General features: G+C 44.1%; 1 protein-coding gene across 10 annotated transcripts in view; it reads left to right on the top strand.

The window, feature by feature from the left end:
• FRMD4A (FERM domain containing 4A) overlaps window positions 1-22,558 on the top strand; it is a 426,455-nt gene that overhangs the window by 349,080 nt on the left and 54,817 nt on the right. For all 10 annotated transcript variants that reach the window (XM_083574960.1, XM_083574962.1, XM_083574966.1 and 7 more), the window contains 4 exons: window positions 2,295-2,378; window positions 7,493-7,558; window positions 8,433-8,490; window positions 9,943-10,029. In XM_083574960.1, the coding sequence (XP_083431086.1) occupies window positions 2,295-2,378; window positions 7,493-7,558; window positions 8,433-8,490; window positions 9,943-10,029 (295 nt within the window). The remainder of the gene's footprint in view (window positions 1-2,294; window positions 2,379-7,492; window positions 7,559-8,432; window positions 8,491-9,942; window positions 10,030-22,558) is intronic.

The raw sequence follows: 22,558 nt of genomic DNA, 5'->3' as shown, positions 1-22,558 counted from the left end.
ATCTGTGTTTAATGTATGGTGTGTGGGGGCAGCCATAGTAAAGTGGCATATGACTGCCCTATCATGTTTAGCCGGCCCTCAGGAGAACAGCTTCGGTGGCCCGCAGTTGTGAGCTCTGAATTCCCCGGGTCCAAGCTAGGCTTTTTGCAACATGGGCTGCAGTGGGGTCAGGTAGGAACCCCTGGAAGGAAGAACCCATGATGTGTGAAAATTGCCTTCTAAGGCTTTTAGCATAGCATAATTCAAATGGCACAAAGCAACGATAAGAATTATTTGCTGCTGTTAATGATTCTGGGAAGCCTTTTGAGCTTTTGAGTAGGGTTGCCATATTTCAAAAAGTAAAAACCAGGGCACCCCCAAAAGTTGTTGAGTTTTTTTAAGGGGGACCCAAAGACACAAAATTGTAAATTGGAAAATCTGAACATATGGCAGCCCTAGCTTTGAGGGAGCGTTGTTAGTCACTGTGAAATTTGTCATATACGTGGCAATTGTCTATTTTGGCTGGAAACTCCCATTCTGGAAACTCCCTGATCTTGATATTCCCCTGTGTTTGGGCAAATGACCAAGGAATCTTTTACTGCTGATGTCGGGCTCAGGCACAGTTCTTCTATCAGAGGGGCAAAGAAAGATTTAGCTGACTTGTAGAATATAAGCACTGGCTTTCCCGGTTTTTCAGGAAAACAATAACACCCACTAATTGGCACAAATCACATACTGAAGAAAGACTTCCCTGTCTAAGCAAGTGCATGTCAGTGGCGCTGTCCTTTTCATTAAACTCTCCATTTTACCCATAGGGCAGTCATGGGTGAATCAGTACTTCATACTGGGAACTGTTTGATACTTTTACAAAACAATAAGTATGTGTTTGTTCTTCCTTTGCTGTGGAAAGACCACACATCTCTTCTGGAAACAGTGAAATCCAGACAGCCCCACACCTGATGGTACCACAACTGCAGTTTTCAGTTCTCTATGGAATGTGACTGAGTGGGTGCTATGGGGGTGCTCAGTGACGTCTGCCCCATTTCACTGCTTGAGGCAAAATGGGAAGTACCACATTTCCCTGCCCTGTCGCTCCCACAGCTGCCACAGCTGTTGCTGCTGGCACCACATCTCTGCCCGCCCTGTCACTTCCACCATCTCAGGCAAGATCTCACCAAAATCGTGCAAGAGCTTGCGTAATTTCAGCAGATGCCGGTGGTGCTTCCGTGCTAGCAGAGGAGATGGTGGGGCGTCCATGGGGCTGCTGCCTCGGGGGCTTCTGCTGCCTGAGGCAGTTTGTCTAATGGCAGAGCCAGCTCTGGGGGTGCTTCATTTGGAGACGACTTATCAGCACTATTCATTGCTGTTCTGCTTTGAGCTGGAAATGGAATAGCAGCTTTGCTCCCAGACTTCTAACACTCTGCGGTCAAGTGGGCAGTCGCCCTTTCTTCAGGCACAAATGTTAGGGTGGGGAATGGGTGTTGTTGGTTGTTTCTGGACCATTGTGTGGGGAGGAAACATTTCATACTCCTTCTCCCATTGCTGACCTCTCAATCATGATCCCCCTGCAATTCAGGGGGAGAGATGTTATTTAAATATTCAGTTCCTTAAAACTGACTGTTATGGTCACATAATTTCCTTAACTGAGTGACTAACTGGCCTAGTACATACATGCAGCTACGCCATGAATTCTCCCTGCAGTGCTACCCCAGCCACCATTCCAAGAACTTTCCTTCTTTAACATGCAGGCTGTGCTCTCCTGTGTCTAGTGCTGAGGTTCATGTTTCCTCTCCTTTTCCCACAAAGAGTGTTGAGCATAATCCTCGCCCACCCGCCCCCCACTCCAAGCAAGCCCTGCAGGGGGAGGGAAGAGAGGCTTGTTAGGGCACGAGTCCCGGCTGACATTCTAATCAATGGCTGCGTTTTGGAAGAAGTTAAATCAAGGGGTCTTATTGTGTGCGTCTTCCTCCCACCCACCCCCCTTTTCCTGCACCGTACAGATTTCCCCCACAGAATCTCTCCCCATGAAAACACACTGTCCTGTGTTGTTTTTTACATTCAGAGCTAGTATTATGAAATGCAGGAAGAAAAAGGAACCTAGACATCTGTGATAGCTTTGCTCCGATTTTGATACTATAGTGGGAGGTTACTATGCTCCCAGATGCAAAGTAAATAAAGGGAAAGAAAAAAGCTACCCCACAGCATTTCATTAAAGGGGAACAGATGTTCAAACCAGAGCAGCCAGCCAGCCATTGCAAGCCTCATGGCTAATTTCTTGTAGACTGATCCTCCTTTTCGGATTCTCTCTTTTTCAGCAATGAAATAGTAAGGACTGACTTAAAGAAGCTTCCAGCTCTTCCAACGCAGGCACTTAAGGAGCACCCATCTCTTGCTTACTGGTAACTTTTCTGTGTGTTTAGAAGCACTTACCCTTTTCACTCATTTGTGGGATGATGCATTGGTCAAGATTGCTATGTGCCTATCTATACTGTAGAGTTTTATTGGTTTTCTCACTGTTGTGACTTCCCCCAAAGACTTATGATAATTGCTGTTTGGTGAGTGTGTTGAATGAGACTTCTCAGTTAGAGATTCCCTAAGCTGCCCAGCCCTCACACAATTACATTTCCCAGAGAATGTCAATATTCCCCAACCTGGTGCCCGCCAGATATTTTCAACTAGGACTCCCATCAACCCCAGCCAATATGAGCATGCTGACCAGGGCTGATGTGAGTTGTAGCCCAAAGTATCTGGAGGGCATCAGAGTGGGGAAGGCTGGTTCATTCACGTGAGCACCAACCTGCAAGTTGAAATAGTATAGCCCAGACACAGATTTGCTACTGCACTGAAAACGGGGGCGCAGTCCATAGTTTCCCACCTTTACCCTCTTGCAGCCTGGTGCGCAGGCCAAGGAGACCCAGAGCACTGCTCAGTTCTTCTAACCCAGCTTCCTCAACCTCGGCCCTCCAGATGTTTTGAGACTACAGTTCCCATCATCCCTGACCACTGGTCCTGCTAGCTAGGAATCATGGGAGTTGTAGGCCAAAAACATCTGGAGGGCCGAGGTTGAGGAAGCCTGTTCTAACCCATGGCGGTTAGCACACACTTTGCAAAGTCCTGTGGGAGAGCCCACTGAGGTTATGCAGGCCTGATTCATCCTTCTTTTTTGCTGCATACTTGCTATGAAAATTATTGGAGACAGGACTGTGGATTTTCAACCTCTCATCTATGTGAGACTTAATACTGAGCCCCGTAAACATGTTCCATGTTGTAGCCTTTCCTCTTCTCCCTAGGCTAAGAATGAAATGTGCAGGCACATATAGGGGAGATGGAAGCATCATATTTAAATTCAAAATGCCCTGAGGAGAAGTCCCTCCGTCTGCCTCCCCCACCCGTTTCATCAATGCAAATATGAATTGGTTTAGGAAAACTACAGGCAAAATTCGTTTTGCTGCTTTGCTGTTGGTGGCTCTTTCATGTCTCTCTTTAAAGCATTTGACTCCAAGCCCAGTGGTGGGTGGGGAACTCCTCTTTTCTGCTACTCCTTTAATTTCTCCACTCTCATAATTTGATGGCAGAAAGGGAGTGTGGTTTTCATGTTGTAGTTTGGGAATCCTTGTTTATTCTCTCCCCAGTGCCCCTGGGGAGGACTGACCTATTTCTCTTGGCCAGGTACTAATTCTGAAAAATTAGCATTAGCTTGGGGCAGGGCTCAAGTTTCCTGTGAAATTCTAATATAGTTTCTGAGTCCACCCCAGGAAAGTTTCCAAATAGTGTACAAATACAAGTAGCTGTATTTAAAATCCCTGCTTGGGGCATACATAGATCTGTAGTGCTGTGACGAACCTCAACTTACCTGTTTTGTTTTTGTAATAACAGAAAATCTAACTACTTGGCCTTTCAAATGCACTGCCTGCCGTCGCTGTCTTTCTCTGCAAGCATAAAGGCCAGGGCAGGGAAGGGAACCTGTGGCGCCCCATGCGCTCTTGCACCCAGCCATCCCCTGCCCCAGCCAGCCTGGCCAGGAGGATGGGAGCTGTATCCAGCAACATCTGGAAGGCCACAGATTAGCCTTTAATCTCCATATTCTCAGGATTCTTTCAATAATTCATTCAACACAAAAAAAACCTTTAAAAAGCTAAATGTAACCTACATGTTGCCTTTGTATAAGCTTCTGTTTTTCCACTGGCACTGCTTTCCCTAAAGAGCATAATTCTCTGGGATAATCATCTTTACTGCCTGGGACAGTCAGCTAGAGATTATCTGTTTTCAGGACTCTGCAGTTTTATGTCAACACACATTCTGCCTTTTATAAAATCTGCATTTGGTTCCTAGCAGATGAGGTGGTAGAACTGGGCTGCACCATTTCAGGGGGCAGGTGGGGGAATAGTGTGGCTGAATGCTTCCCCCCCCCCAAAAAAAAATTCACTATACATACAAGGCTAGCATATTAGATCCCTTCTGCTTGGGAGCTATTTTTATGCACAGATAACTTTTATATTTAAATAAGTATTCAGTCATTTGCTTACAATGGGAAGTGTCCAGGAAGAGCTTTATAACACCTCATTTACTGATCTTATGAATTGTATCACAGTGGATCTGAGTTGCCTGATGGTCACCTGCTTATGTAAACTCACTTGGTGAATGTTTTTTTCACTTGTTGCCATAGAAGGAGATATCTCAAAATAGGATGTTTACAGCTATTCACCAAGATCTACAAAGCAGTTCTTACTCTTCCAAGTACCGTATTTTTCGCCCCATAGGACTCACCGGCCCATAGGACGCACCTAGTTTTTTGGGGGGAAAATAAAGAAGAAAAAAGTTATTCCCCCCCCCAGGTGCGGGGCTGGGGCGGGGGAAGCCCGAGCTTCCCCCGACCCCAGCCCCCAGAACAGGCTGCTATCCGCAAGCCGTGGGAGAGCTGCGCAAAGCCCGAAGCCTGGGACGTGCTGAGCTCAGCGCGCCCCAAGCTTCTGGGTGCAGGCAAGCTCTCCGCTAGCCGTGGGAGAGCTGCGCGAAGTCACGCAGCTCTGCCACGGCTAGCGGATAGCTTCCTGAAGCCTGGAGAGCGAGAGGGGTCGGTGCGCACCGACCTCCCCTCGCTCTCCAGGCTTCAGCGAAAGCCTGCATTCGCCCCATAGGATGCACACACATTTCCCCTTCATTTTTGGAGGAGAAAAAGTGCGTCCTATAGGGCGAAAAATACGGTAGCTTTTGGTGCAATCTGACTGCTCCTCTTGGATGAGGAAGGACAAAAGATTAATATCTTTGAACAAGAGTTGCAAGATAAGGCCAAGGTTTAAAAAGTTACTGTTTTCAGTAGAGTAATAAAACCCAGTGATTTCACCTCAGGTAACTTATTACTACAGTTTTACTATACTCTCCCAGTAATTTGGCAACATTATTGTATTCATAATTTGATATTCCTTAGAAGTTTACTTCTCTACTTCAGTAGAGAGCTCTTCCAAATATTAAAAAAAAACCTAGTGTAAACACACTGATAAATCATGGTCAGCATGGAATGTTTTTAGGTTTACAGGTTTAATGAATTTGAAATTGGTCTTTTGTGAGTGCACATTCATTCTCCCTCCCCAGTTACAAAGCAGATTGCATTTATTTTGTTTTTCTGGCTGTACTCTGCTCCATGATATGTTTGGATTGGTGTTGGGCTACCAACATTTGCTGCTAACATTGTTCTGGTCCCTTTGGTGAGGGCGGCAGCCAGGAAAAGAGCACAGGCTCTCATCTATCAGGCTCCACAGAGAATGGAGAAAACAGTGAACTATTTCTGCTGTGCTTAGAACTGCTGGCAGATCTGGAGGGCTGTGCTTGTGGTTATGTACTAGTGTGGGGTGAAGGAGCTGCACAAAGTGCTAGGAGAACAACCCGTAGAGCTGCTGCTGCTGCCACCAGTTGCTGCTGCTTCATCCCTGCCCACCAGGCCTGCAGCTGGATGTGGAAAGGGCATCTTAACATCTCCACCTGAAGGATTCAAAACCTTCATTTGAAGCGGGTTTCAGATCCTGGGCAGCCTTTGTCATGGCTAGTTTTGATGCTGTCAATCTGGGGTTTTTTCAACCTTTGTGTTAACATGCATATGAACCTTATTGTTGGTGCAATTTCTTTCATTTGATTTGAAGGAGTTCACAGATATGTTTACAAGCTGACAGGCATGCAGGGGCACTTTAGTTTTAGTGCCATTTCATGCCTATCAAAGAATTAGCCATCTGAAGTAAAATGCATTATGAATGAGTTTACCTGCCACCAAAATATTGACAGTTTGGAGTCACTGTCATGTTAACAGTTGGCCTCAGCCCATGTGCAGCTGTCAGTGGTCTGCTGAAAAGATGAACAGCTGAAATTCAACCACTTAGAGGCCTTTCTCTCCAGTTAATTTCTCTGTTTGGAATCATCTGTTTGTACAGAAATTAGGAAAGGGATAGGTTCTGTTTCTGAAATTTTGGCTCAATTAATACATCACACTAAATCATGGTTTGCTCTACCAAGATATGGTTCAAGCTTTTAAATCTCATACTTATTTGGGTTCAGTAGGCATTGGAGGCAGAGGAATAATTAATGGGGTTTTTTCATTCATTGTTAGCACAAAGAGTTTCTCTTTCTGACTTGATCACTGGTTACAAGCCATGGTCTGTTAATTCAAACATTGCACCAAACAAGTAATAGTTGCCAGATGTTGCTGGACCAACTTCCATCATCCCTGATGTCAAACCATGATGGCTGGGACTGATAGGAGTTGGTCCAATGGCATTTGGAGAACACCAAGTTGGCTGTTTGTGCACTAATCATATTTAAGCTTTCTTCACCGTGGCCCTAAAGCAGCCTTTCCCAGTTTTGGCTCCCCCAATAATGTTGGGCCACATATGCCATCATCCCTGACCATTGGCCATGCTGGCTGCTGTGGGAGTCCAACAACATCTGGCAACCCAAGCTTGGGAACACTGCTCAACATACTTCCGTTTGTATAATTCTCTGGCCCAGAGCAAATAGTTAAGAGATCAAGAGTGGGCCACAGATTGCATGCACAGATATGCCCCACCCCAACATACATTTCTGCTTCTTTTCACTTGCCAGATTCAGCCAGATTGTTGTATCTACACAGATTATATTTCACTGTAACCATGGCTTTCATTATAATCAGGATTTCCAACCAGCATTTTTCTCCTGGTTAAGATGGATCTGGGTAGTGTTATCCATGGTTAAGGGAGGAGGAAATTCTTGAAATAGATATCTGTTTTTGCTGCATTTCTGCCTCTGTGTATGTAGTTCTTGTAGTAGGTCTTGTTTTAATTTATAAACATAAAGGTTTTTTAAAATAAATGTTTTTTGTATTAGCTAGCTTTGTTTTTCTGCTTTCCATCACGTAGTATTTTTAGACCTCTGGGAATCCTTGGGCTGATAGACACCATTTTATGAGATGCCTCTTCTACAGTGGAGGTCCTGCGCTGTTTTTTCAGCTGTGCTAAAGATAATAAGATTCTGTTTCTCTCCTTCAAAGTGAGGACCGAGTTATTGAGCATTACAAGAAGCTAAATGGGCAGACGAGAGGTCAAGCCATTGTCAAGTAAGTTGGGAAGAGGGATTCTACTATGATGAACTTTGTCTCTGGGATGTAACATGGAGGGGGGAGTTGAACATTCTACAAGTAATTACGTAGCGTTTTCTATTTTAGTGCAGTGGTTTTCAGGCTGTGTTCCAGGAAACACTGAGGTCCTTCAGAAACTTATCAGGAGTTCCTCAGTGAGAAGATGACTAATGTTGGCCAAGCCTTAAAAAATAGTCTTCCTACCACAGCTGATTATTGGCCACAATCCACAGTTGCAGGAGAATATTGGCTGGGTTCTAAAGTGTGTACTCAATTGACACAGGGCAACAGCAAAGCCTAAGAAGATCTAGAACTGCACCCTAACACAGATGGGTGTTTCAATATGTTTGGGGGTCTCTTGACATAAAAATTCTTAAAGAAAGGGTTCCCTGAAGGCAGAATGTTTGAAAACCACTGTTTAACATATGCTCTTTCAGACTGCAAGTTGTCCTCTAGGCATATTGTTATTGTCTTTAATTTAGATTTCATTGCAAAGAATTTGAAGGTGCCACTCCAATAAATACTTCAATATAATCCAGTATTTCATGGAATATGTTACAATGGTGTGAAAGGTGATGGGATGCCTCATTGAAGCTTAACAAAATCTACAAATCCTTTTTAAAATGTCTAACAATTTACCCTACTAGTCCTCACAGCTTCCCATCAAGATGGAGATAAATAAAACATGCTTCTGTGTCCAATCCAATGATATGAATCCACTCCTACTCATCAGTTTTAGAATTTGTGTAATTAACACATCCTGGAAGGGGTGCCCAAATGTTCATGAGGGTTTTTTCCCATTGCCTCCCCTTGTTGTCTGTGTGACACTGTTATTTTGCACTTCCCTCCACAGCTACATGAGCATTGTAGAATCTCTTCCAACATACGGAGTCCATTATTATGCAGTTAAGGTACGTTTCAACTGAAAAGTGTTCTTTGATGGAATTGGATTGGTTTATCGCAAACAATTACGTCAGAAATCATTCTTCATTTACACAGTAATGAAAATTCTAGTCTATTTCCTGTGTTAAGATCAATAGATGCACTTTAAACAGAAAAATAATGCATCTGAAATTGCTTATTTATTTGATTGATAGACTGCTTATATGCCAAAATGGAGTCTAAGTGATTTGCAAGAATCGCTTATAAAATCCATACATAATTATAATACACAGAGTATTAAAGCATCCTTAATTAGAATGTACAATACAGTAAAAAAGCTTGGCAATTAAATCAATAAACAGTTTAAACAAGAAGATCAGAAATTCAAATTCAGAGGGATGTCTGACTGAACAGGTGTCTCCTTGGAAGGTGGCAGAATGTCAATATTATTATTGTTTTATTAATTTATATACTGCTTATATTTCAAAATGGCTTCTAAGTGGTTTAGTATAATGGAGCAGTGCAATTCCATTGTAAATCTTTACGGTTTAATTTATTTGGTTCTAGGTGAACTTAAGTGTTTTAGTTGCAAATTGTGAATAATACCCTACCAATACATACAAACACACTCCTTTCATACACCCTGAACAGCAACTGAGCATTAAGAGGCTATTCATCGGTTATGCCCCTGCCACGCCCAACAGGAAACAGAACAGAAGCTGCAAGGAAAAGGCTGCAGTAACCTTTTAAAGCGGGAGTGCACAACCTGTGGCCCTCCAGAGCCAGTGTGGTGTAGTGGTTAAGAGCGGTAGTCTCGTAATCTGGGGAACCGGGTTCGAGTCTCCGCTCCTCCACCTGCAGCTGCTGGGTGACCTTGGGCCAGTCACACTTCTCTGAAGTCTCTCAGCCCCACTCACCTCACAGAGTGCTTGTTGTGGGGGAGGAAGGGAAAGGAGAATGTTAGCCGCTTTAGTGATAAAGCGGGATATCAAATCCAAACTCTTCTTCTTCCAGATGTTTCTGAACTAGAATGCCCATCAGCCCCAGCCAGCATAGTCAGGGATCAGGGAGGTGTAGTGCCACAACATCTGGAGGGCCGTGAAAAGTTTCAATGGTGTTTTGCTAGTCCACACAGGCTGGCACTTTGGTTTCATTTAAACTGGTAAAAAATGATCACAAATTGGGATTTAAAAAAGCAAGACAGGAGGACAACACAAACAAAAAACTCTGAATGCAATTTATTGACAATGACATTCGCTGTCAAAAGTGAGTGAAGGTTAACAATTAACATGAAAACTGCTTGTTTGAAAGCAACCTCTGTTAAGGAATGTTCCAGCCGTCGAAGACTGTCCAACTATACCAAACACATTTGAAATTAATAAAGGCAGGGGATTCTTGCTCCCTTTGCCTCTACGTTTTGGCCAAGCCCCCTTCAGAATAACATTGACTCTGTATATGTGCACATGTTTTCTTTACACCAGGACAAGCAGGGAATTCCCTGGTGGTTAGGACTTAGCTACAAGGGAATCTTTCAGTATGACTACCACGACAAAGTGAAGCCAAGAAAGGTAAGCACATTATTTAAAGAGACTTACGTTGCCTTTTGCTTGAATGAGGAGGTCAACATGTTTAACTTCTGAATTTTATAGATAATTTTAATCTATATTTTTGTTTGATGTTTACAGGTTTTGTGCTTACAGGTTTTAGCAATTAAGCAGTATGCAAATTTTATTAAATTGATATATAAGCAGAAACATTTGTCACTGAGTGTTTCTGTAGGCTACTTAAAGAGGCCATGGCAGAGAGTTAAGAGTCTGAAGTAATCCTTATATACTGCGGTCACTGTTAAGGCACTGAGGGCACAAGGAGAAGGGGACGACAGAGAACGAGATGGTTGGACAGTGTTCTCAATGCTACAAACATGAGTTTGACCAAACTGTGGGAGGCAGTGGAAGACAGGAGTGCCTGGCGTGCTCTGATCCAGGGGGTCACGAAGAGTCGGACACGACTAAATGACTAAACAACAACAACTGTTAGGGGAGAGCATTGGAATGCAGCACTATTAATTGCAAGGGCTTAGAATATTGTGACATATTTTGTATAGCCCATTTTCTCAAAGGTGTAAAAAGATGGAGACAAAATCCCAGTTTGTAACTTGGTAGTATCTTGCTATAGGTTCGAATACATATTTAAATAAGGCAGAATGGGGAGAAAGAAAGGGAAGAGTTGCCTTTTGCCAATTCTTTTGTTCCAAGTAGAGAAACTGTGGATATCAGCATCGCTTGAAAGTGGCTGGACATCTGAATGCCTGAATATAACCAAGATATTTGCACTCTTATATGATTACAATTGAGAGCAATCTTCTGTACAGTTTTGTGCAGGCACCTTTTTCTCCAGAAAGCAGCACTGTCTTTGGTTGCACATGTTCATTTGTACAAACTAGCCACTGTGCATTCTCAGAAAATTACAACTTGTCAGCAGCCAAGATATTCCATTCATTCATGCCCCAAAGCATCTAGCATTGTTCTGATGAGATAAATGGGAGTTATGCTCATGCTCTTCATTCTCTCTCTCCATCCTACATGGATGAAACTTCTGAAACAGAGCGTCCCAGAACCAGACACCAAGAAGCATGAAGGCTCTGCATGTCTGGTACCTTGTTGCTTCCTTTCAAATGATGTTTCAGAGGAGATAAAAGGGAACAAGGTCTGTACACCTTCCTCATCTGAGCCAAGGTAGTGGTAGCTGGAAGCAGCCATCTTTGGTGACTAGCCCTGGCTGGATGCACAGAGAAGAGGGTTCTTCTCAGTTTGAAGAAGGGTGAAGTTTATAAGTTTGCTCCTAGGCCTGGCTGGTGCAATCCAATAAGCAATGTAGGAGGCTGCCTGAGACCACAGAATTCAAGAGGAGCAGGGCTTCTCTGGAAAGTTTAAAAAATAATATATCTTGAGAAAATAAGGTGTGGAGTCAAGGGCAGTTGTGCCACACACACCCTGATTTTCCCAGTTGCCAACCCTAATGATCACTTCATTCTTCTGGAGTCAGAAAAGCCCCTCACAATCAACAAGATATTGAGACAGCAATATTAATTTTTGTCTGGGGCACTGGTTAACCCCATTTCCCCTATAGCCAAGAAGTCATTATGTCTCCCATCAGTTGATACCTCTGTTGGACTCTCATTATCATTAAGATCTTTTTTTGGAAAGAGCATGTTAGTTTTAAACCCTAACCTGGAAGTGAAATCTCCCTTGGGATGGATTATTACAGACAGCTTCTACTGGAAGCCTGGTGGATCACTTCAAGGCAACCCTGAGTCAACATTTGAGTTGGTTTGTTTTTTAAGGTGTCTTCACATATTGAAGAATGACGCAAACGATTTAGGACCTACCTCTTGTTGATGTTTATAGTTCCTATTAAAGGTAAGGGACCCCTGACCATTAGGTCCAGTCGTGACCGACTCTGGGGTTGCGGCGCTCATCTCGCTTTATTGGCCGAGGGAGCCGGCGTACAGCTTCCGGGTCGTGTGGCCAGCAGGACTAAGCCGCATCTGGCGAACCAGAAGTAGAAGACAAAGCAGGAAATTGTGAAACAAAACCAGCCCAAACTGAGAAATGTATATTAAATGCAAAGAAAAATCCTTGCCTTTAAAAAAAAGATTGTAATTTCCCCCTGTTAGGTCATCCTGAATAGTTTTTGTCACACTGAATAGCTGAGCGTTGTCTCTTTACAATCTCATCACCATCCGGTCAAACCCAACCTTTTATTAAATTGCTCCAGCCGTTTTGCCAGGACCCTGCAAAATTCTGAGTACTTAAAAAAATAAATAATGATAAGAGCTTGGCTGACTGTTGGCTTACATTCTAGGATCCAATTTGTGCACATTTAAATTTTTAGTCACTGTACTAAATGTCACCGGAAATGCAGTTGGGCTTTTAATATAAGAGGCCCTGGATGAGGCAGTAGTTGAGGGAATTGAATTAGACTGCAGCTTCCAAAGGCCATGAGCCACATGTATTTGAGTCCTGAAGGCATATTGTCTATGCTTTAACTGACTAATAAGATCGAAAGGAGAAAATACTGCATTTTAGACTGCATATCTCTTCCCTTGTGCACTGGACTAAGCAACATTTGATTGGATATTTTCACAATCGGCCATTTTTAATCATTCCTTGAAAATGCGTAATGAGCAGGAGGGCAGCCTTGGTTAAGTACAATTTCATGTTCTCCCTTCCGTGAGCAATGAAAATTCATGGCAACCTTATAGGGTATGTTTCCTTTCTGTCTGTTACACAGCTGGAGCTGGCATTGCAGATGTGCAGAAGCAGGCACACAGGCAGGAAGCACAAGTCTCTATTAGCCTAGCAAGCTGAAATCTTGAACAAGGTCCACAGCCTGATCTCAACTGCTGCTCTTCACTTCTCCTTGTGTATCCTCTCTCAAGTAAAGCTGGATTCATTCCTAGCAGGAGAGTGTGACTCACATTTCAGGAGTTTAAAGCAACCCAATGCCCATCAGTGCCCATTGTCCTCTCTCAGTGACTGGCCATACCAAGTGCAAGGTAAAGAGCATCATTCACAACACCACTATAGCATGCAATTTCTTTCACTCCCCCAACTTAATAAGGAAATATAAATTTCCACCTGCACTTTTTTCACTACATTGCTGCCAAACAACGGCAATATAGTTCTGCCTATGTAGCACCTGATAAGAAGGGTGGTCAGGTGACAATGAGGACAGGACTCCTTCCCCTTCAAGAGGAAGAGGCAATCTCAGCAGGCACACTTTCTGGAATTCCATAGGAGCTCTGTCCTCTTTTGTCACCCTAAAGAGAAATTGTAGAAGCGTGTTTTTCAGTGAGATGGAAGGTGGGGCTGCAGGTTGTCATGAACCTGTGAGCAAGTATCTCTGGGTGGGGCCCCTCAGGCAAAGCAACCCTCTCCTTGACACAGGTGACTACAAAGCACAGATAGGAAAGCGTGAGAGGACAAGACAAGAGCAGACAGCATGCTAGGCTTTGTAGTCTCAGTGCATAAACCTTGTGGATTGAGAGTTCAGTCACAGTGCTATTCTATGATCAGACGTATCCAAGGCAAGTTTGTAAATGACAGGTCTTGTTTGCAATTGTGAAAGTGAATAGGCTGCTTGAATAAACAGAGGAAGCACTGCCTTGCTCTGCTTTAAGGTGTGTGCTCTCCCTCTCCCTGGATTGATCAGGCTTGATGCCGGAATCACGAGAGTCAGGGAACAGATTCTCCTCTCCTGGATTAGCAGCTAAACCTTCTTCAGCCAGAGGCTTCCCTCGTGGGCAACTTGACTGATCTGCAACCATAAAAAACCACCTATCAATCTCATGAGATGCCTTCCTGTCAGTTTGGGTGGGTTCAGAAGCAAAATGGGGGGAGCAAGAGATGTGACTCATCCCTTTGTACAATAGGCTGCATTCCAGCCTTACAAAAGCCACATAGGCTGGCCTCCCTCCACACCCACCTTGACTGTCCTTGTGATAAAGAAGGCAAAGAGGACAACCGTAGGGCTGCTTCCATCAGAGAGCAGTGGGTGAACATTCAAGAGCCAGAGGAAGGTGGAGCAAAAGTACTAGGATTTCAGGGGAACTCTGGCGAAGGTACTCCCCTCTTTGGATTACAGGTCTGTGTCTATTCTTCTCCTAAGAAAGAAAGAAAGAAAGAAAGAAAGAAAGAAAGAGACTTCCAAGTAGATGAGATTATGCAAAACTATAGTTTGTGGGTTCACCAACTTCTATACCATGTCTATCCTGACCTTGGCATACATTGCTTTATCCAATTTTATCCTGACGACGTTATCCTGCCTTTGAAGAAAGTTGGGCTAAGCGACAGTGACCAGCCAAGCCTCATCCAGGCTACGTTCAGGGCATTATATCCCCTCACGTTTTCCATTCCACCTCCCACTTGTCTGCCTTTGCTGCTGCTGTGTGTTGGTGCTGTACTTCTGCTGCAGACTGGCCCACTGGCTGTTTCGCTTCATGGATGTGCTTTTGAAGTTGAACAGCATGTGTGCCTTGAAAAGCACAAATGCCAGAGAGTCATTTAGAGGCATGGAAGGAATCTGTAGTGTCTTTGAGAGTCTTTTCATTTTACACAGGGCTCATAAAGTCAGCGTTTAGTGCTCCCAGAAGCATTTTGAAAAAGCAAAAGTGGCATTGCCCATGCCTACATGATAATTAATAATATGTCTTTAAGTGCCAGGATAGGCAGGCAATCTGTTCTGGCTGAGAGGATCTCACTGTTTTAAGAGCCTGAACTGCTATCCTCCAGTGCACATAGTTCCAATAACCTTTGCAAACCATTAACTATTGGCGGGCTTTGTTAATCGTTTGCTCTTTCCTTAACAAAGGCTGCCTAGAGTTTTTCCATGGGTGCACAAACTCTTGACCGACACCTTAAAATTTCAGCAGGGAAGAAGGTGAAGAATCAAGAAGCCTAGAAAGAAGCAAAAATAGGCTGAGTTGCTTGTGATAAACTAGACCAGGGACCAAGAGCAGATGGAGAGAAGCAGTAGATCTGATACATCACTAAAACAAGGCAGGGATAAAGAATCAAAAGTATATAACATTGCCATACATTCATACACAGAATTAATACATTAGTATACAGAAATATATGCATGTGGCTGCAGGGGCATCATGGGAGGAGCTAAGGGCCCTGCGGAAATATTCTGCATCCTGCATTGGACCTCCCCACAGCTGTGACAGGCCTCATGTGGCGTCACATGTGGGCATCATGCACATGACATCACACACACGAGCTGGGCCTCCCCAAAGTGGGGCAGAACCTGGCGCCTGTGTGTGGCTGATTATTATTTATTCAGTATAAATTATTATTTATTAGTAAGTATTATTTATTAATAAATATTAAAACAATTATAATTTGTTAAGAAAGATTACTCATCAGCCCATGAATATTTATCAGTTTATTTCATTGCTTCAGAACATCCAAAGTGGCTGCTTCCCTTTGCCATGCATGTTAATTTCATTATGCCACATTTTAACATCACACCCATTTGAAGGACATGGCTTCCCCCAAAGAATCCTGGGAGTTGTCATTTGTTAAGTGTGCTGGGAATTGTAGCTCCATGAGGGATAAACTACACTTCTCAGAATTCTTTAGGGGAAGCCATGTGCTTTCAATGTACTTGCTGGATTTTAAAAGGAACAAGTGGGCCCCTCAAGATAATGTTTCAGTGTGGATGCTGCTGTTTGGGGTTCGAGATAACCAAGCGGACCTTCTTCCAAGATCTTCCCTCCCACCGTCTCCCCAACACCCCACCTGCTATTCCCCTCTCCCAACAGTGAGGCAGTGAAGAGCCTCCGTCCCGCTGGGCTGCTTCTTGCTCAAAAGCAAGAGACAAGGCTGTTTTCCACACACCCCAGCCATGTGTAATTGTGTTCATCTTCCATCCTCATATCTGATGCTATGCTGAGGTCTGCCTTCACATTCTGATTCTGTACCTACCAAAAGAAAATTGTCTTCTGTTGGGTTTTCTCCCTGCTAAATGCTGGGTTTTCCTATTTGGTCCCCTGCTGGGATTCAGTTGCCCCTGCCCAGATATTTTTTCAAGGACTGAGCATCCTACTATATTGAGAAAATGCTCCTCATACAGCGGTGAATGGTGTGTTAGGGGAGGGGAGTGAGCAGTGGGTTAAGTGGACGACACCAAGAAGGGGTCCAACAGTCAAGGAGGCAGTTCATCCACATGCTGTAGAGAAGTGAGGGGCTTGTTCACCCAGGAAGGGAGCCCATCTAGGAGAAGGAAAACTGATCCTAAATCTCCACTGCCTTCCTTGGGAGAAGAAAAGGCTAAGGTGCAAAGCCTACATAAATCCAGAGTGGTGCCACTAAGATGGTTGGATGGCACCTGGTGCGCCTCCTTCTGGCAGCTCCTGTAGCCAAGCACTCCACTGCCTATTGCAGAGGTCAGCAAACTTTTTCAGACAGTCCACTGTCCCTCAGACCTTGTGGGGGGCCGGACTATATTTGGGGGGGGGGAATGAATTCCTATGCCCCACAAATAACCCAGAGATTCATTTTAAATAAAAGCACACGTTCTACTCATGTAAAAACACGCTGATTACTGGCCTGTCCGCAGGCCGGATTTAGAAGGTGATTGGGCTGGATCCAGCCCCGGGGCCTTAGTTTACCTATCCATGTCTATTGAGAGAGACGGATGCCAACAATCCCGCTCCTCATACAGGCATGCTTTCCTGCAGGGTCCACACAACATGGCTGCCTGTGTTCCTTCACCAACTCCCACTGAATCCATATTAACCCTTTCTGGGAGAAATTCAGTGAGTTGCTTTTTAAAAACAAAAACAAAAAAACAGTTGCCAACAACTCACTGCAATATTTTGCCAGCTCATTTGCAAATTAAGTCCCTGTCCGGAAGACCCTCACTCCTTTCATGAGAGCATCAGGCTCTTTCCACAAGCGCATGGGACTTGGTATCAACAACTGTTGCTTAAGCATCAAAAGCCATGGTTGCCCAACTCATCCTGAAATAAGTGCTGGGCCATTTCAACCAACATTTTCCCATTAATTTCACCATGAGATTACTAAAAGCAATTAAGAATACTTCAGCGCAATAAAAGAAACATGGTGCTCGGCCATTGTTTGAGGCAGTCCTTGAGAGTATCCTCTCTTCCAGCCTTTTTACTCATTTATTTTGTAAGAACCCCTTTTACCCCATAAGCCTTTAGCATTATTTTAAAGCCACAGTCACTATTCTGGGCTTCTCTTTAACTAAACAGATGGTCATGTGGATTCCCCCCCCCCCAGCTCAGTCCCCTGTTTGTGGCAAAACCTTCAAGAGCTTCTCTCAGATAGCAGATATGGATGCAGAGCTCAAGCCTCTTCCCTACCAGCCTCAGCTTAAGTATGGAACGGCCAACAAGCCACACATGTCCCCACACATCCACCGAAATGAAAGAGAGGCAGAAGAGTGGAATTTTAAAGCCCTTGATTATAGCTCTCATTTAACTATCCACAAGGACCTGGGAGTGGGCCAGTAATTCTGTTCCCAGGAATGGTTTCCACTGAGGACATTTTCCAGCCTGCACCTGGACGCTCTGCAACATCATGTGCATTCTGGAAGCCCCTCCCCCACCCACTTCCTTCACCCTTCGAAGACCGCTTTGCAGAATAGAACAGCAGAGGTTTTTTGGCTGCAGTCTCTGACCACCACCTCAAAAGTGTGGGCAGTTTTAATAGGCACCAACCTGGTTTCAAACTACACACAGAGAGACTTTCCAATGTTAAACAGTCATTTCCAGACAGACATCCCCCCCCCCAAAGTTAAACACATTTAACAGCAACTTTACTTTAACATCAAAGATGATGTTTCTTGGAGAGGGTGAGGCAGAGTTCACTGGGTTTTGGAGAGGAAGATTGCCAGTGTAAATACTAGACACAGGTGTCACTTTTTTAAAAACCCAAAGGACGTTTTTGCTTTCATTTTGAAACACAAAACAGTGCATGGTCAAAAACTGATTAGACAGTCTAAGGGCCAAGCATACACCAGAGACTGGCTCTCCCAACACTGTCTTTTTTAATTGCTGCCAATTTGAATGGAGATGTCCATGGAGCAAACAGCAGCCTGCAAAAGTGGAGGAGACATTTTGGTCAGGAAACCAGGGTAGGGGAAGAAAGGATTAAACAGCCCTTCCTTCTTTGTCACATATTGTCAGGCCCTGCGGCTGCATTTCATTAAAAACATAAAACATCAGGAGATCTGCACTTATCCTGCACTTTCTGCATGTGCTGTAGTGTGACCTTTAGTCATTTCTTAATGAGATCATAAGAAGAAGGAATAGCGGCCTCATGTTGAACTCCCAAGTAGACAAGTGGCCACATCAGATGAACCAGACCAAAATCAGCTGCTAGTGTCCTTCCCAGATAGTTTGCCTCAGGGAAGAAACTGTTGTTTAAAGAGACATGCTCCTCTTAGTTATGATGAACCACTTCCTGGCTGCATCACCCAGAAGAAGCTTGCATGATCAACCACGTTATACCCAAGTTTACAAGAGGATACTGGATTCAGCCTCCGAAGCAAGTCCTGGGAGTCCATTGTCATGCTTGTGAAGCAGCCTGCTGCCGCCCTGTACATTTGAAGCACATTCAGGGCACATGACTTCTTTCTCAAAGAGTGCTGGGATCTGTAGTTTCCCCCTCACAGAGCTACAACTCCCAGCACCCTTAACAAACTATGGTTCTCCGCTGTTGTGGAGCTGCCCATTGGGGAACATCTGATAAGCTACCAAGCAACTCCAGGACTCACCCAAACACACTTTGAAAACATCTGCACCCATTTTAACTGCATTAGTTTCCCGTTTTTGTTTGTGTGGCTTGTTTTAATCATGGGGAATGCTTGCCTTGAACAAGGCTGGAGCATAAGGAGCTGCCTCGTACCGACTCACACCAGCAGTCCATTCAGCTCAGTATTGTCTACACTGACTGGCAGCATCTCTGCAGGGTTTCAGACAATGTCCTCTCCCAGCCCTACCTGGACATGCCATGGATGGAGCCTGGGATGGTTTGCCATGGAGCTTCAGCCCTTCCGTTCTGTCTCATTTTGGGGTGAAGCATTTCATTTTTCCGCAGAATGGTGGGGTGGGGAGGGAGCCTAGCAAGCAGAATATTTTGTTTCCCCGCCAGCTTTAGCTGTGCCATGTGGGCAACTGCAGAGCCCAGGGGTGGGGGAGCTCAGCAGTCTTTGTTGTGCTGAAAGCAAGACAGGTCCTTGGTAACTATTCCAAGCATCTGGAGTTTTATCTGGAGGGAGGGAGTCTGCATGCCAGGGGGTCACAAGGCACTATATACTCCCTGTTCCTTCCTTCCCACTTCTCCAATCCCCTCTTTTGCACACAGGAACTGGAAGCTTTCACAATGCAAACATCTGGCATGTTTTGAATTCCAGTGTCACTGCAATAGAGAGAGGACAAACTTGCTCTTATCTTTGTTGTTTGGACCTCTCCTCTCATTGTGGCAAATTGCTTACGGCAAACCCAAAATAACTTGTGGCTAAACTTGTGAGTTGAAAGGGACAAGTGGCTCCATCTCCAATATAGTCCCAACATTGCCTGCATTAATGGGGGCTGAAATCTCACTGCTATCTTTGGAGCCTCTCCGAAAGCATTCATCTCAGAAACCTGATGGTTTACGATGGTGTCAGGGATTAATCAGTGACAGAGATAAAAGAGAAGAGCACATTTCAGTTTCCCATAATTTTGGTTTCACGCTTGGCGAGACTGCTGGAAGTGTGGGAAACATTATTGTATGTTCGCTCCCATGCTATTACCAGAAATTTCATACACTAGAAAGGTGTGCCTAGGTTGCTCCCATTTTGTGGAATGATATCCCTATGGAGGGACGTGGGTGGCGCTGTGGGTTAAACCACAGAGCCTAGGGCTTGCCGATCAGAAGGTCGGCGGTTCGAATCCCCACGATGGGGTGAGCTCCCGTTGCTTGGTCCCAGCTCCTGCCAACCTAGCAGTTCAAAAGCATGAAATGCAGGTAGATAAATAGGTACCGCTCCTGTGGGAAGGAAAATGGCATTTCCGTGTGCTGCTCTGGTTTGCCAGAAGCAGCTTAGTCATGCTGGCCACATGACCCGGAAGCTGTACGCCGGCTCCCTTGGCCAGTAAATCAAGATGAGCGTCGCAACCCCAGAGTCAGTCATGACTGGACCTAATGGTCAGGGGTCCCTTTACCTTTACCTTTACCTTTACCTCCACCTCCCTATGGAGACCAGGCAAGCACTGACAAAGAGATCCTTTTGCAGACAGCTCAAACCATTTCTGTTTGCCTTGCCATTTCCTGGCTATTGACACTGAGGTTTGCCCTGCAGCTGTAGTTGTTGAAATGGTGTGACTATTTGGATGTTTTAACTGTTGTTTTTTACTGATTTTAATGCTTTAAAGTATATAGTGAACTATTTTGGGATTTTTATGTTTATAAGTGAAAACTGGCAAGTAAGTTTTTTAAACAAATAAATAGAACACAAGACCATAATAATTTTCTTGCTGAAGGAAACAAAGGTCTAATCCAGGTTGCCTTTTCTAACCTCAGCCAAATGTTTCTGGGAGCTCACAAGCAGGACATCTCCCCACCCCACTGACTGTGCCCAGTGCCTGGTATTCAAAGGTAGACTCCCTCTGGACATGGAGCTGTACATTTTACATTAGACTTTGTGACTAATGGTTGTTAAACCCTATCTCTCCTCCATGAATTTGTCTAATCCCCTTTTAAGCATCTAAACTGGCAGCTGCGTCTTCTAGCAACCAATCCCACAGATTAACAGTTATGGCTATGCAAACACCACACATGAAAAGCACCCCTCATAAAAATATAAAAATATGCCATGGGAACTGTAGTTTGCCCTTTAGGGAGCTAAAATCTATAGTTTCCAGGATTCTTTGGGGAAATAGTGTGCTTTAAATGTATGGTATGTACACAGCATACATTTTCCAGGAAAAGGTACTTTCTCACTCCCAAATCAAATTAATTGATTGACCAAAACTTCTGAGACTAGGGAGGAATTACCTCTATCCCCTCCCAAACCACCGTTCAGAAATCTACCATCTTCTGTCATCATGGTGGAATCTAGACACATATAAAAAACACTGTGAAAATGTTTTTATAAAAAAAAAAAGGAAAATGTATTGAATTTGCCATAAGCTCACCATTGCCATCTAGTGTCACATTTGTATAATGCACTTAAAACGTTATATTTGTAGCTGTATGGATGAGTCCCATGTCTCCACATAGCCATCTTTTTTTCTAAACCAAAAGCTTCAAAAACTTTAGCCTCCCTGCTCATCAGTCCTCTATTTCCCCCAAAAAACACTTCCGTCCAGGCCCACACACTTTGTATCCCACAACCAACCATCCATGTACAGTCATCCCATAGCGAGACTTGATAACACCAGTTTTAGCTGCTCTACCTGGGACTGCAAAATGAGGGAGTGTTTTCAAGAAATGGAGAGGCAGCAATACATGGTTAGTTGGCTGTTGTACAGGCTTGTTTGGGCCTTTCTTCACAGGAGAAATATTGCACCCCCTTGAATGTTTTTAGGCTACAATCCTACATACCCTTACTAGAGAGCAAGCCTCCTTGAACTCAGTAGGATTTAATTCTGAATAGACATGCCTACGATTGCACTGTTAAGTCTCTGCAGTCATCTCTTTGGGAATGTGGAGATCCAGGGCAGGCTGAAGTCACCTGTGAGTGTGGACCGTGCATGTTTCATGAGTGTGCAACTCATTCCCAAATAAGTGTGCCTTAGCAAATAAGAGAATAGCCTTCTGGAATGCTAAGAATGTGTACCTTTTCCTCAAGGGTAGACAGTCATTTTGGCATTTTGCTGACTCAGTGGCCAGCAAAGCAGGATGTATCAGTTGCATTCTTGCTGTTCACTGACTTTACAGTTGCTCAAGCAAATGGATTCTTTTATTTGTCATTCACTATCAAAGGGTTAAATAATCCAGAAGAGTGGAGGGGGCAGGGTAAGAGCAGCCTGTGAGTCAGGACCAGTTATTCAGTTTTGCTCCTTTTGTCTTTTGGCAAGTGACTTTGGCTTAGCCCACTTAGGAATCTACATTCCAAAGGCTTATCTGAGTTTCTTCATTGAAAAAAGCAAGGTGGTCTTTGAAGATCTTTGTCATTGTCTGTTTCTTACAGGGTAGGATTTGTGCCACCTATTCAGTGTGTTGTAATAAATGTGGAAGCAATTACTTTGGTAGCTTTTCAGAATACCTGTAATCCCATGATCACCCAGGCATTCCTATGATCTATGAAAAATGTTTCAGCACAAAGTAAGAAGAGACCAAAATCTTATCTAGTCCAGCATCCTGTTTCTCACAGAGGCCACCAGATGTCTGTGGCAGCACTTATAAGCCCCAAGACTAAAACTATAAATTAATTTGTTATTTGCATGTAATCAAAGTTAAAACTGGAATTCTCTGTTTGACAGGATGGCCAGTGCATTGCTCTCTAAACTATCCCTGCTGCAAAGAAAGATAGATAGAAAGATAAACAGATTGATTGACTTGAACAATTACCACAATC

Source organism: Podarcis filfolensis, assembly GCF_964270895.1.
Source record: "Podarcis filfolensis genome assembly, chromosome: 10".
Classification (NCBI taxonomy): Eukaryota; Metazoa; Chordata; class Lepidosauria; order Squamata; family Lacertidae; genus Podarcis; species Podarcis filfolensis.
Note: the sequence above shows the minus strand (reverse complement) of the source record. Positions and strands in the feature narration are given on the sequence as shown.